Below are 14,301 nucleotides of genomic sequence, written 5' to 3'. Positions count from 1 at the left end.
GGCTTGATGTGCACATGTCAGCGACAATATACAGTATACCTCTGCAGTTATCCTGTGCGGTGAGGTGGGATTTCCTTCAGTATGAGTGTGCTTGTGATATGTTGCAGCAGTCGTGAGATCAACAGTGCGGGATGGGAGCCCTTAAAAAACGAATGTTCAAGAGAGAGACAAAAGTATTAAAATGCCTAAACTTCTTTGTAGCATGTTTTTTTTTTGGGGGTTTTACCATACCAGCACTTTAGGTCCATCTTCCCTGGACCTAAAGTGCTGGTATATTTTTTCTTGTTTGTTTTAACTTTCACATATCTCTTCTACTTCCCCACTAGACATCTGCCCCGAATTTTTGCTGCAGCAAATAGAATTAGGAAACCGTTCTTTCAAAGAGGAGCCTTAAAACATGTTTTTTTTTTATTCAAATTAACCACACAGTGTAGCCTTTCAGTCTGTTAGCATAATGCTAATGTGAACACACAAGGTGAAACACCACACAGCAGCCAGCAGATATTTAATAATAAAACAATACTCCAAGGCATATATTCTTTATCTTCTGCGAGGAACAATTAATATTACTGGTGAGGATTTGTGAGGTCTCCTCTCTATCCATATATGTCCGTATGTCTGTCCATTCGTGTGTGTGTGTGTGTGTGTGTGTGTGTGTGTGTGTGTGTGTGTGCGTGCGCGCGCACGTAATAATAATAATAATAATTTAAGGCATTCATTTGTGAGGAAGCAACACTGAAGACCCTTATTGGAAGAACTGGTGCATTTGAAGCATGAATTGCGCAGCCACGTTGCAGTTAAGTGCATAATGCACAGATACTGTATGAGCGTGTTTGGGCTCAACATTCACTTCTCGGATATCGAGTTTAGCTAGTGCTTAGCTACAGCTTCTTGAGCGCTTAGCTTTCCAATGCAAATCTATAGTTTATTGTGTGCTTATTCTTTATTTGATTTCATTTGACCTTGTCAGGTAGCTGTGATTCTGTTTTGTTTTTCCAAGGAGGTGGCTGACAAGTAAATACAGTGTATCCGATTTTGTTAAATTGTGATTATTTATTTATGGGTGTGTTGCACAGGAACGGGCTGTTTTGAGTCATGAATAAAATATATGAATTCTGGACCATGACACAAAACAATTTGGAGGTGAAAGCATCATTTTTTGGGTGTGTGTGTGTGTGTTTTCTACCTCTGTGTGTGTGTGTCTCTAACTAAAAAGCTATTTATAGCTGACCCGTTTTTCTGTGCCTGTCTTTTTCCCCTCTTGCTTTCATGCACTATTACAGTGTGTCTCCCTATTATGTGCATATTTGCTTCGTTTTTGGAATTAAAGAGGGATGTTTTTATCTTTGTCATGATAAGACAGTTGTGCAGTCACTCAATGCCATTGAGAGATGAGGTCAGTGCGCTTAGGATGCAAACCCAGAAAATGGACGATGGATGGCTTGCCGGGAAACGATACATTTGAGTTTCTATTTTACGAATGATGAATCCAGATGAATAGTCCAAAAAATATAGCTTCAAGAGCTTCTTCACGCCGCAACAACGGAGCGCTCTAAAGCGGCCGCGCCTACGCAAAGGTGCCGTCCACACGTTCGAATTTTTTCTTCCGTCAATCTTCTGCCTTCTCTCTGTGACGTGCGAACACTCACGGGCATATTTATGAGATCTTGACAATGAAAATGAAATTTCACTTCAAGAGCTTCTACAAAGAGCTGTATTAACCATTTAAAAAAATATTTAAAACAATTGGAATGATCTGATTCGATTTGATGCACTTGCGCCTTTTCACTCAAAACCCATATTCTGATTCATATCCGTTTTTATGAGCCCGAGGCTATCCCAGCTGATTTTCAGCAAAAGTCAATCAAAAGCCAAGCCACGGTAGAAGAATACAATCCATGCCACCTGAGGTCATGATTTTGAAATTCAGGCCGGAGATTTTTTTTTTGTTGCTGTTGTTTTTGTAGTGACAAAAAAAAAATGTCCAAGAAAAACCAACGTCTGGCCAATGCAGAAAGTATGGTCGGATATGGGATGGGAAATGGGAGGCAAAAGATGGAAACGGAGCCAGCCTTGTGCGCACAGGATCACAGATGGTCATTTAGCCACCCGAAGAGAGCGAGCGTCTGAAATCGTTCAAGTTGGCCTCACGCTCCATGCCTCTCTCCAGTTTCCTTCATAGAGTGCCAACTTTCTCTAAGTGGGGTTCAGTGCATGCCACATAACAGGGCTGTGATTGAACAAAAGGATGAAGGGTGATACTGGCTACTTTCTGAATTGTGTCCCAATTTTGCATCATTGAACGAGGTTGATGTGGAATCACCTGAAAGTTTTTACTTCAAGCCCATTTAATAGTTTTTACATGTCCTATAACAGATAGTGGAGGCTCTCTGAGGTTAACCCTTTTCACACACCCTGTAAGCTGTCCACTGTAGTAACCGTTATCCCTGAAAGGGTGAAAAAACAGAGCCAAACGTTTTTCTTGATGAATGGACAAAAAAAGTACATTTAAAGTAACAGACTATACAACTTTGACGATGAAACTGGTTGCGTCCATTCTGTTGGACTATTTGAGAATCTTCAGTTGGATGAACTGGCAGAGGCAGAGTGGTGCAGTAGGGCAGTGGTTCCTTGGTGGTTGGAGGTCATGGTGTGACGTCCCAGACAGCCTATCAGACACAAGCAGCTTGACGTAGGCGGCGCTGTAGGTCATCAACAGCTGGTGGGCACGAGCCTACAGCAAAAGAGCAATGATTAATACTGTCGGAAATACATATTGGCAGATTTCTGTCTTTCTTTCTATATTTTTTATACCGTGACTTAAGGAGTTTATTTGACAAAAATAGGGCTTGCTTTTAACATCATCTTGTGACATCTTGATGTCAAGGAACTATGTTCAAGTGGGTTGACCAGTTTCATATTAACAAACATCGTGCTTTGTCTGCATCGTGTGGCATATTGGTGTCAAGGAACTATGTTGTCGTGAGTTCGGAGGAGATTCATGTAAAGAAAATGGCGCTTGGTCGCCATCTTGTGGTCATCTTGGAACCAAGGAACTACCGTGTAATAAAGTCATTTGAGGAGCTTCCTGTAGTGTTTTGCTGCTATCTTGTGGCATTTCCAGGCAATTACAGCATAAACCGTTTTGTGGGGAGGCACCAATTGAGCATTTTCGCTATTTTTGGCAAGGCTGGGTCCCTAGCTCTTGCAAGTGCTACGCCGCCATCCTGCGGCATCCTGGGGTCTCGGTACTATGTTGAAGTAGGTGAGGAGTTCCATTTAGACAAGCATACTGCATAGCTATGATTGGAACTTCACGTTTGGCGAGGGAGTCAATAACTTGAGTTTTGCTATACGCAGCGGGGCTCAGGGTTTGACTGTGCTGCCCTCCTTTGTTTATTCATTCGACAAGAATTTGTTGTACGACTGTTCGTCTTACCTGGGCGGGTAAGGATGCATCAGGGATGAGACTGTAGTTAGTTGTGACCTTAGAAGAAGAAGAAGAAGAAGTGCAGCCTTTGTCTTCATTTTTTAACAGAGGCCTCTGCTCCTCTGAACCTTGCTCCACCTCTGAGTGACATTCATCGAGGTCCCTGCTCGGGACCTCGGCCACTAGAACGAGATTGGACATCTTTTTTTGGAGTTTGCTCTGGTGAAAGAGTGACAGCGGACGACTTAAGGGTCTTCCACAAAACAAGAACATTGAAAGCTTTCATTTTCCATTCCAGAAATAAATAGCCATTCTAAATGAGGGTGGCCTACTTTGAAGGCCACATGAGACAGATAACTCACCCAGGTGTCAATGCCCGCTAAACTGTCCTCCTCCAGCATTTCAGTCAGTGTTTGCAAACAATAAGCCATGTCCCAATACACAAAGTACAGCTATAGAAAAGGAGCAAATAATCCGAATTATACACATGGCAAATTAGTTCTTCGTTTCAGTGGCTTAATTACTTTTTAATCCATTACAGGACATTTACAATTCGTTGTATTTCACTTTTAAGTCCTATACAGTGTTTACTACTACTTGGGACTTTTTGCATTTTAACTTTGAGGAACAGTTTGTTTTCAAACGTTTATTCAACTTGCAGTTCTGCCGCCAGCCACTCAGACTAAATCTCAACATTGTCACATTGCCTAACTACCTGCATGCTTCCTTTGCAGTTGTACACCCAGTCGTCCACGGCAACCAGCAGCTTGTGCTTGACCATCGTCTCATTTACTTGGATCAGCCGCACGTCCAAGTTCATGTTGATCTGACACAGACGGAATGCGAATGGGACATGTACACCCAAACCAAAATTCAACAACAACTTTTTGCAGCGTATGTTTGAATCTCACAGAACACCGCTCCTTTTACCTCCTTTTTATTCTGGTTGAGAACAAACATGATCGTGGTGGTGAGGAAGATGGAGATCAGGCTGACACACAGACACAAGATCCAGTCGTTGCTCAGGGTCAGATAGAGGTGCAGGGTGGAGAAGATGGCGCACCACAACACCACGTACAGAAACTGCGGGAAGGAGATCATGCACAGGAAGTGGATTTGTGTTCATACTTGCTATATCCGCGACACTGAGATCTCATCACTACTTTTTTTCTTTTAGCTGATAATGGACATATGAACTGGGGATAACGCAGGACAACATTTCTAGTTGTCATTCCAAGAAAATTTCCCCAAAACATACAGTAATGATGAACAAAATGTAAATACAAACCCAAATCTTCAAATTAATTAAAATAAGAACAAAAAAGATTGGCCTACATGTCCGGATAAATAACACATTAAAAATAAAAAAATCATAAATATAGTTTAATCTTGTTTCAACATACACCGTTTACATTCACATTTCAAAGTCCCAATTTCCTGTAGTCCATTTTCCATTTGCTGATTTTGCTTGCAACAAACACCTTTATAATATAAACTTTATTATAACAACCTCAATGTTCCCACAAAATAGTGAAAAGGCCTTCGTTACAAAAAAACGTGGGAAGCTAACTGCCGCCGCGATCTTGCTGAGGAACAAAATTGCTTCGCAATGCTACCAATCGACTTGGTACATTGTTGTACTTCCGGTGCGGTGGTTTGGTAAACGGGAGCAAATCTCGCTGTCTGTGAAGGATGAAATTGTCTCTCATTTTCGAAAGGGAGTCTCGCAGACGTCGGCGGCACTGGCAGTTGCCTATAGCGGGTAACATTTGCTAACTGCTAACTGAATGTTGTCAGAGATGCAGTAGGAACGCTGCTGTTGTTGGTTTCACGTCTTATAAAATCACTTTTGTCTTCATGTACATGTATTTGTAATTGACATGTTTATACTGTATGATAAGTTCATGTTTTTACATCTATAAATGTTCATGCATCGCAATTGGCGGCCATTTTGTTGGGAAATGGCTACAATGAACTACCGTTATAACGGACAGATTCGTTATGTCCCCTCGAGGTACGTTGTAACGAGATTCGACCGGAAAAGGTGACAAGGTACCACTATACCAGTCACGCTCTTGAATGAGCCGTGTGGAATTGCCCGCATGAAAGCGAACCTTCCTTACCGGCGCCATGATGAAATGGAAGAGAGATGAGTTGAAAATCATAAATCTTCTGACTGCGGGAACTTCCAACGCTGTTTTCAGCGGAACCTCAATGTCTGCGACCGGGATCTAACATGAAAAGAACGATGAAACCATGTATGTACACTCCACCAGATCACAAAATAAGATGTCATAGCGTACCAGCGATCGTGCGTTTTGCGTGTTACCTGGAAGCCTTTCCTCTCCAGTGTGGAGTTGCACAGTGAGAGATCAAAACTGGGGTTGATGAGAGAATAGCTTGGAATTGCCAGAACACATTGACCTTGAGGAAGGAGAAAGGGATGAACTAAATGAGTACATCGAGCAAAATGATAAGTCGAGAATCAAATCATATGTTACCATTTTCCCATTTGGGTTTGTTGTTCGTTTGTGATTGAGATTCATCCACTATACTTTCCTCTATCATACGTTCAAAATCATCCGTGTCCTCCATCTGCCCAGAAGCAAACAAAGTGATTGAAACAGAGTTCAACATTTTTACCGAACATCTGGAAAATGAATGGAATGTCTTTAAAAGTGACTGCAGCCGTGCATCATTTTGCAGTCTCACTGCAGCCAACTGAGTCACGTACAGACAGTGCTTCAAATCAACACACGATTGTTGAAAGCAAGTATGCGTGAGCATACCGAAGTAGCATTTCATTCGTTATCATGGGACAAAATCCAGGGGAGGAAGTCATGATGTCATGCAATATTTCATAATATTCAGTTTACACAACTAAAAGAGCTTCTAAAGGGAGGGGAAAAAAATCGATGTGGCGCCGGCTTTTAGCCAGGATTAAAAATTTCACAATGGCTTGAAGTAGCTCAAGGAAGGAGCAACTGCACATCACATAACTTAAAAAAAAGAAGAAGGGAAAAAAAGTGGTTATGATGCAACCTGCCAGCAAAGCAGAACAACCAAGATCCAATCATTTTGTTGGGTTAAAAAAAAAAAAAAAAAAGAATTTATGAGACTTCACATTAGTGATAAATGTAAAAAAAATATGAAAACATTTCATTGAGTATAAGGCATATATTTTCACTGCACCTTAACATGCCTTCTTCTGCAGACCACTCAACCCGTCTTCCTCTCGACAGCTTAATGTCTGTGAAAAAAATAATAAATCACCCAAAACATATCACCTCTTGCTCGTCTGTCTCACTCTCACATTTTAACGCCGAGGTGTCATGCCACAATATTGCCAAAGTGCATACTCCACCTCCCTGCTCTTTATGTTTCATTTTCTCTGTATTTGCCTTCACTCCCGTTGACATTTACACAAGTCCAGCAATTTACACAGAGACCAAGACTGCTTACATTTTCACAAAACGATGTGCCCGCAATTGCAGAAGTGCTCGAGTCAGCGTTTCAACACAAAAAGGAAATAATTGCTTTCGTTCTTTGAATTCTTCTCCTGTGGTTTCATGAAAATAGAAGATGCTATGTGGAAGACGTGGTTTTAAATTGTCAAATGCATCCTGGGGGGGGTGAAACTACTTTGAAAGGAGAGCACGTTTAGAGGTTTTGTGAAGTCAAACATAAGAAGAGACTCCCTACCTGATCTCCTGCTCAAAGTCCTTCATGTCGACAAAACTAGGATGAGTTTTTAGCATCCAATTTTATCTGCAGTGGACAGATCGATAGATATTGCCATGTTGTAAGAGCAGGTCAGTCTGACTGAGACGTTCACTGGATGTGACTTTCACACTTGGATGGAGCTCTCAGCTTCTCTCTCAGCTTCTCTCTCTCTCTCTCTCTCTCTCTCTCTCTCTCTCTCTCTCTCTCTCTCTCTCGGCGTGTGACTCAGCTCAGCACTGCCCCATGACTACTGGAATGCTGTTCACGGTGCAGCACAACACTGTGTTAAATGTGAGTGTATGGCAGTAGTCTGGAGCATTTTAATGGGATATTGTGGATGTTTTTTTTTTCATAATTTCAAAGAATTCATAGTTTTCAATAACATATCTGGGACATGCTTTCGTCAAAATGGCAGGACATCACAAACGTGAACAGGAACCTGGTGCAGACTTCTGCTTTGCCGTTTTCACACAGTTGCATTGCACCGGGGGTGCCTCATTGATACAAACTGGAAACTTGTGTCAAAAGAATTCACCACGATATTATCTTTCAATTCTTGGCCCACTGAGAGCATGGCCGAGAAGTCATTGTTTATCATAACAGCCACAGTCAGGGTTTCATGAAATAAAATGAAACACCGAAATAAATTTCGAAATTATGAGTGTGTTGGGCCAGATTGGTTTCTGTGTGCTTTTCATTTCATGTAACTCTGACTGTGGATGATATGATAAACAATGACTTTTCAGCCATGTTTGGTGGAGAACATCTGCGATGTAAGTTTGTACCCCACTAGTGTCATCTCTTAACTCATTCACTCCCAAATACGTCTTTAAACGTCTTTTCAGACTTGGTCTAGAATTGGCTGGGACTGAATGAGTTTTAATGAATCTTTGTCTCACTTTGGCCACACCACTGTCACGAGGAATACGGAGAAGACACACCAACTTGTGAGGAACTGCTATCTGCTAAAACTGAATGCCAGATGTTTACAATTTAAGTAACCTGACCCGCCAGCTGTGCTCGCTGTGTACATGTGGCACATCGATACAAATACAGTATGACCTCCCTGTGTATTTGCACAACACTGCTGATTCCCTGGAATATTATTCACATATTACACATTCTTATGGCGACATTCCATTCAGACCAAAATGCATCAGGGTCGCAAAAAGGCAGATACAAATGACTTGCAAAAGCTATTTTATTGTTTCAGATTCCTAGATTGATAATACAATAAATAGCAAAAAGGTTTTATTCAAACTCCAAATCCCTACATACTTTCAAAATCAGAGGCTACAACATTTTCTTCTGAACTGGTCTGAATTTCTTTATCAAAGAGTAAACGTTGGCACTGCTGTTTGGTTTAGCTTTTGTTTAGAGAGTTATCTGCCCTTTTGCCTTTATTTTTAGTTACATTGCTAAATCTTTTCCCAGGCACATTGAGATGGAGAGAGTTTTGCCTCACTCAGACTATCCGCTTTAATTTAAGAGGTACTCACAAAAATGTTAAATCGCTGACTAAATTGCAACCTTTAATGCAGTGCACCTCCATTTTCAGGGGCTCAAATATATTTGGACAAGACTCCTAAGAGTTTAATGGGCCATTACCTTGTTGCAGGGGGTTACAAATTGTTACAAATTGTTCGTTATTGTTAGACTGAACGACACAACATTGTACTGTGTCTAGCTAGCGGTCATTTTTTGTTTTAGGTCATACTGCCATCGTGTGGTAAAAATATTTAGCAACCATTTCGGCAAACCTGTTCCGGGTTTAGGCTGACGCTATGATCATGTGACCGCCCACCTTGGTCACATGAGCCAATACTTTGCTGCTGATTCAGGGTCGCAAATTTGGACCGGCTGAATGCTCATGTTTCCTTTGGTTGTCTGCATTTTGAAGTAGCGTTCGTTACGCGTATGTTGATTTTCTGCTCAAACATAAGAAATAAGAAATGTCTGTCATACGGGGAAGGAACTTTAAAACAGGAAGTGTGCTCGCGACCGTACTGTCGCTATTACTTCCCGCTGTCATCATCTGCTCTGTCACGGTAAGACATAAAAGCCTGTACTTTTTTCAGAGTCACGAAAGTAATATTGTAGTGCGTTTAATTTAACGCCTTACTAAGACCTAGACTAATTCTTCGCATTCAGTTTATTTAAAAAAAAACACGACGAAGTCACGGGCACAAGCAAACACGCTCAGTTCGTGTCGTAAGTTACTGTTATTTCTTTCTTTCTTGTCCTACAAATGTCTTCCTATACATATTTACTCTAATTATGACGTAATTGCTATATTTATGAATAATACAACATGAGAGGACCCCCTATTTTTGAATAATTCATATCAATGGCTGAATTGTGACTTTAGACAGATTGTGTCTTTTTTATTTTCAGCGTGTCCCTACACGTTTTCTCAGTTGCTTTGCTCTCTTGGTCCAGATTAAACCCCTGCTGTTTGAAGAACAGCTACTGTGGGTGAGCGGGGTGCAAGGGGAGGTGAACACCTACAGGATCCCTCTGATCACCTTCACCCCCATGGGAAGTCTGCTGGCTTTCGCCGAGGGTAGGAAGTCCTCATCCAGCGATACTGGAGCAAAGTTCATTGCAATGCGGCGGTCCACTGACAAAGGTAGGACAAACTTCACAATCTGCATCCTCTTAACTCTTATCAGAACAAATGGTACTTTTTTATACAGTAGTTGCTGCAGAGAGTTGGGGAGGAGGCGTGAAAAATGTAAACAATGGGGGAAGTTTGCATCATCACCTGTGGTCATTTTACAACAACATCGTTGCACCTCTTCCACCCTCATTGTGTCACCCTTGCGCTGAGATTATTCCGGCCTCTTCTCCTTCATTCCACTAGGATCCACGTGGTCACCGACCAGCTTCATTGTTGATGATGGACTTGCCCAGGACGGCCTGAACCTGGGCTCGGTGGTGGTAGACCAGGAAGTGGGCTCAGTTATTCTGATCTACACTTCCTGTTTCCACCTGTACAACTGTCGTCCTGCTAGTACCATGATGGTAGAAAGCATTGATGACGGCCTGAGCTGGAGTTCACCCAGAAATCTCTCGGTCGAGTTAGGAGTCAAGAATTTTGCTCCCGGACCAGGTTCTGGCATCCAGGTAAGAAAACACGAGCTGGTTTTACAGAGAGCAAAATTTTAATCGTAAGTATATTTCCAGTTTTTGCTTCTTAAAAGTGCTTCATCACTTGTTATTCGTACAGCATAGTAATGATTTTTAACTGTACAGGAGGAAGCTTTGGGGTTCAGGTTTTGTATGGATTTAAAGTTTGATTTGGTGTGCAAAGTCGAGAACGCAAACCACTATTAAACGATTGAATTTTTTTTTTTTCGTCCTCGCTGTTGCTTATTTTCCCGCTTTTTATCACCCACAACAGAAACACTATGAGCCAAACCAGGGAAGGTTGGTGGTGTGTGGTCATGGAACGTTGGAAGGGGATGGTGTTTTTTGCATCCTGAGTGATGATCATGGACACACTTGGTTCAATGGCGCAGCGCTGAAAAGCATCCCTTACAACCAGAAGAAAAGGCCGCTAGACTTTAATCCTGATGAGTGCCAGGTACATGGGACATCCATTAATTTTTTTTTTAATTGCTTTGTGAGATAAGCCACAATTTGCCTAAAAAGTGATCACGTTTTTTTGTTTTCAAATTGCAACATTTGCGATTTGAAAATTTCAATTCTACTACGCTGCGGTGTCGATTTCAATTCGGATACGCCACCACTCGAGCCACACTCACCGATGCACTTTCAACTGTTTATTGAATGGGACAAGAAGCCAAACACACAAATACAAAATGAAAACACAAAAAAACATCAATGCGTGGAAAATGGCCCAACGGGAGCTGGAGTTGCTTCTTAGCGACATTACAATCACCTTAGCTGTCTTCTCCCGGCAGCATTTTTTGGATACAGTAGGTTCGTTGACAATTTGCAATGTCGACTGACAGTTAACTTGAGAAGCAATTTGAAAGGCTTGACAGTCGCCGCTTCCAACATTGCTGTTCACCAGCAGCTACTCAGGTTGCTCCCACATCAGCCTAGTACTAACATTGGGGCTTCAACTCCGAGCAACCATCTTCACAATGGAGGCTTTGAACATGGCCCACTCAAATTGCATGTCCCCAACCACCCATGGGAGGCAAAATATCCCCCCGCCCCCCCACTTCCCAAGCTCAGAGTTGCGGATAGACTCCCTCAGTTCACCTCCCTCGCCTGGTTTTGTTCACCGTAACGTTTGTTGCGGCTTGTCCATGTTTCGTCGTAATAGGAATAACAAAGCCTGAGATCAAAGTTCAGATCTTGAGTGTCGTGTCAGCAGAACAAAGCAGCATCTGGTGTTTTCATTTGTGCACGCCAACAGATATTTTGTTAAGTGGACAATAGCCTGTTAGCCGTATGCTTGACTTGCACATCTTGGAAACACAACACTGGAATGGATACATACGTTTTCATGGGAGTCGAATGAATAGCCCTAAAAGCTGCATTAGTTGAAACTGAATTCATTGTTTTGAAGTTTACATTGACGCTAGCTAGAGGTGTGGAATAGCATCGACCGTTGTTCACCAAATATCTTAACTAGCTTTGACTTTTTGCTTATTCTGCAGCCATTCGAAATGACCGACGGAAGCATTGTCATCAATGTCCGAAACCAGAACAACTACCACTGCAGGTGTCGCGTGGTGGTGCGAAGCCGAGATGGCGGAATGTCCCTGCCCATAGACGACCTGTACTTTGACTATGAGCTTGTGGATCCGGCAGTAGCAGCTGGGGCCTTTCAAAAAGAAGGGGTGCTCTTCTTCACGAACCCATCGAATGCACTACAAAGTAAGGGTCCAGTACGCAAATTTTACCTGAGAGTGTTGCGCCATTTGAACTGTTTGTTTTTATGACTGCTGCATTTTAGAGCTTAAAATTGTACACTTTAAAGAATGTTCGGTATACCCCGCATGTGTCAAACTCAAGGCCCGGGGGCCAGATCTGGCCTGCCACATCATATTATGTGGCCCGCGAAAGCAAATCATGTCTGTCAACTTCCCATGACCCTTGCTAAAAACTGTACCGAAATGTCAAATTATGTGTAATAAATAACGTTGAGATTTTGCAATAATTTTGTTACCCTGTTCACACTCACTCAAACAATAATTTAACAAACTATTATAGTTGATTTGACTGATTTCAAAACTGGTAATCCATCAATTTGTTGTGGACAAGTAATAATATATGAACATTAATTTAGTTTCACTGTCGTAACGGACCTCCAATGGAAGACGTAACCCCAAAGTGGCCCGCGACAAAAAATGAGTTTCACACCCCTGGTATACCCTGACTTGGTCATCAACCAATCACAGGCTAAGATATTCGTTTACAAAAAAAAAAAAAAAAGCCACCAACTATGACAACTTTTCCTATCTGATCCACAGGCTAAGATATTCGTTTACAAAAAAAAAAAAAGGCCACCAAATATGACAACTTTTCCTATCTGATTGTACGACAATTTTGCCGTCCATTTGTGATCATGGCTACCTGAACTGTTCCTCACAGGAATTAACCTTACCTTACGTTGGTCACTGACTGACGGGAACTCCTGGGAGAAGGAGGCCCTGCAGATTTGGCCGGGCCCAAGTGGTTACTCCTGCATCACGTCAATGGACAGTGACTCTGTGGACGACCGGAAACACATCTATGTCATCTACGAGAAGGGGCAGAAAGATTACTATGAGACCGTCTCATTTGCCAAGATCCACCTGTATGGAGGCCGGTAATACACATGAATCAGAGGTGAGGTTAAACTTTGCCAAGTAATAAGTTTCACAAACTCAGTGGTCAGCATACCTGCCTTATAGTTCTGAGGTTCAGAGTTTGCACATTTGCATGAAATTGTGCCACCATGAGAGTAAAAATCTAAATTGTATAACTGATGCATCAACAATCCAGACTGAAAAGTGAAGCAAAAGTACCTGAATATGACTTTGAAATGACTTACTTTTATTTTATTTTCAGGGTTTGACTCCCGAAGGAAAAACGGGACCACTTTCTCAGGAAGGAACAAAAGTGACTTTTTTTCCCCACCTTAATTTTGGAATGCAAACTATTTGAAATGTGAATCCCTGCACCATGATGGCCATAATTGTTTTTCCTCTGCCTTCCTTTGTCTTTTAATGAGCGAGACTGTCTTTATTAAGACAGATTTTTTTTTCTTTTGGATGAAAGAGATTTTGTACAGGTGTTGCTCTGGGACTGACCCCCCAAACCCAAAAAGACATGTCCAAACTGTATATATTGAAAACAGACAGTTTTTATTTCATTGTGATATCTACCATCACAGTCTGTATTTGAGTTTCCAACTGTGCTTGGAATTCAGTAGAATTAAACAACGCTTTAATGGTGCTTAATTTTAAAGGACTTTACATATAGTTTACAGTATGGAGCCTGAAATGCACTTGTGTTTCAACTTTGCCCATTTGTCTAAAAATGTCATACATCCAATTTGATTTTAACAGTTCCTTTACAAAATGTAAAGTAATGTTCCTGGCCTTTTGATGAATGTACTGCACGTTGGAATCTCTTTTTGCGTTTCAGTGGTTTGCTTAAAACCATGGCTATAATTTTAAAAGTGCATAAGTGTGGGTGAATGTGAGGAGCCTGGAAGCCACTCCTACTTATGATGCAATCAGTGTGTGGGGAATTTATTTTTACATTTTGTATTCATCTTAACTATTTTTGGATTTGCACCAATTCAGATGGACTCCTTGCCAACACCTCCCTGATCAACAGAAATAAATTGTTGTTGCCAAAATATTCACATTTGTTTGAGTCCATTGTATATGTTTCCCCTCGTTATTTTAAGAAACACTAAAAGTTTTGAACGTCAGTGTTTTGATTACATTTATAAAGAGAGTAACAAAAACATTGAAGGTTAATGTCACCCTTGTTTGTTTATTCTTTCTTGGGTTGTGTAAGCATACAAAAAGAACCATGTTCGATAACACAAAAAAATGACCATGATGTTTTAGGAATTGTATTTTTAGTGTAAGAATGAACATGACCTGAATACCCTCACTATTGACAGTAATTTTCTCCTTGCATCAATTTGACATTTTCCCCAGCTCATTTTCAAA

The 14,301-nt window shown here is 41.4% G+C and overlaps 2 protein-coding genes across 4 annotated transcripts; one reads left to right on the top strand and one right to left on the bottom strand.

Annotated features, from left to right (window-relative positions):
• Positions 1-1,339: 1,339 nt before the first annotated feature.
• tmem268 (transmembrane protein 268) lies at positions 1,340-7,308 on the bottom strand. 3 transcript variants are annotated; one of them, XM_019870840.1, is made up of 11 exons: positions 7,133-7,308; positions 6,623-6,680; positions 5,932-6,025; positions 5,760-5,854; positions 5,554-5,661; positions 4,361-4,513; positions 4,146-4,256; positions 3,793-3,882; positions 3,440-3,649; positions 2,520-2,734; positions 1,340-2,158 (listed from the first exon to the last, which is right to left on the bottom strand). In XM_019870840.1, exons 3-10 carry the CDS (start codon positions 6,023-6,025, stop codon positions 2,567-2,569), a joined length of 1,029 nt encoding a protein of 342 aa, XP_019726399.1. In that variant the 5' UTR covers positions 6,623-6,680; positions 7,133-7,308; the 3' UTR covers positions 1,340-2,158; positions 2,520-2,566. The 3 variants fall into 3 exon arrangements, with proteins under 3 accessions (XP_019726399.1, XP_019726398.1, XP_019726400.1); XM_019870839.1 differs by having other exon boundaries at positions 1,699-2,734; XM_019870841.1 differs by lacking the exon at positions 7,133-7,308 and adding an exon at positions 6,893-6,977 and having other exon boundaries at positions 1,699-2,734.
• Positions 7,309-8,943: 1,635 nt separating this feature from the next.
• Positions 8,944-13,985, top strand: neu1 (neuraminidase 1). The gene is made up of 7 exons (XM_019870838.1): positions 8,944-9,201; positions 9,593-9,782; positions 10,017-10,279; positions 10,557-10,739; positions 11,788-12,007; positions 12,725-12,961; positions 13,184-13,985. Exons 1-6 carry the CDS (start codon positions 9,106-9,108, stop codon positions 12,943-12,945), a joined length of 1,173 nt encoding a protein of 390 aa, XP_019726397.1. The 5' UTR covers positions 8,944-9,105; the 3' UTR covers positions 12,946-12,961; positions 13,184-13,985.
• Positions 13,986-14,301: the final 316 nt, after the last annotated feature.

Source organism: Hippocampus comes, unplaced genomic scaffold (genome assembly GCF_001891065.2).
Source record: "Hippocampus comes isolate QL1 unplaced genomic scaffold, H_comes_QL1_v1.1 scaffold35, whole genome shotgun sequence".
In the NCBI taxonomy this organism is placed as follows: Eukaryota; Metazoa; Chordata; class Actinopteri; order Syngnathiformes; family Syngnathidae; genus Hippocampus; species Hippocampus comes.
Note: the sequence above shows the minus strand (reverse complement) of the source record. Positions and strands in the feature narration are given on the sequence as shown.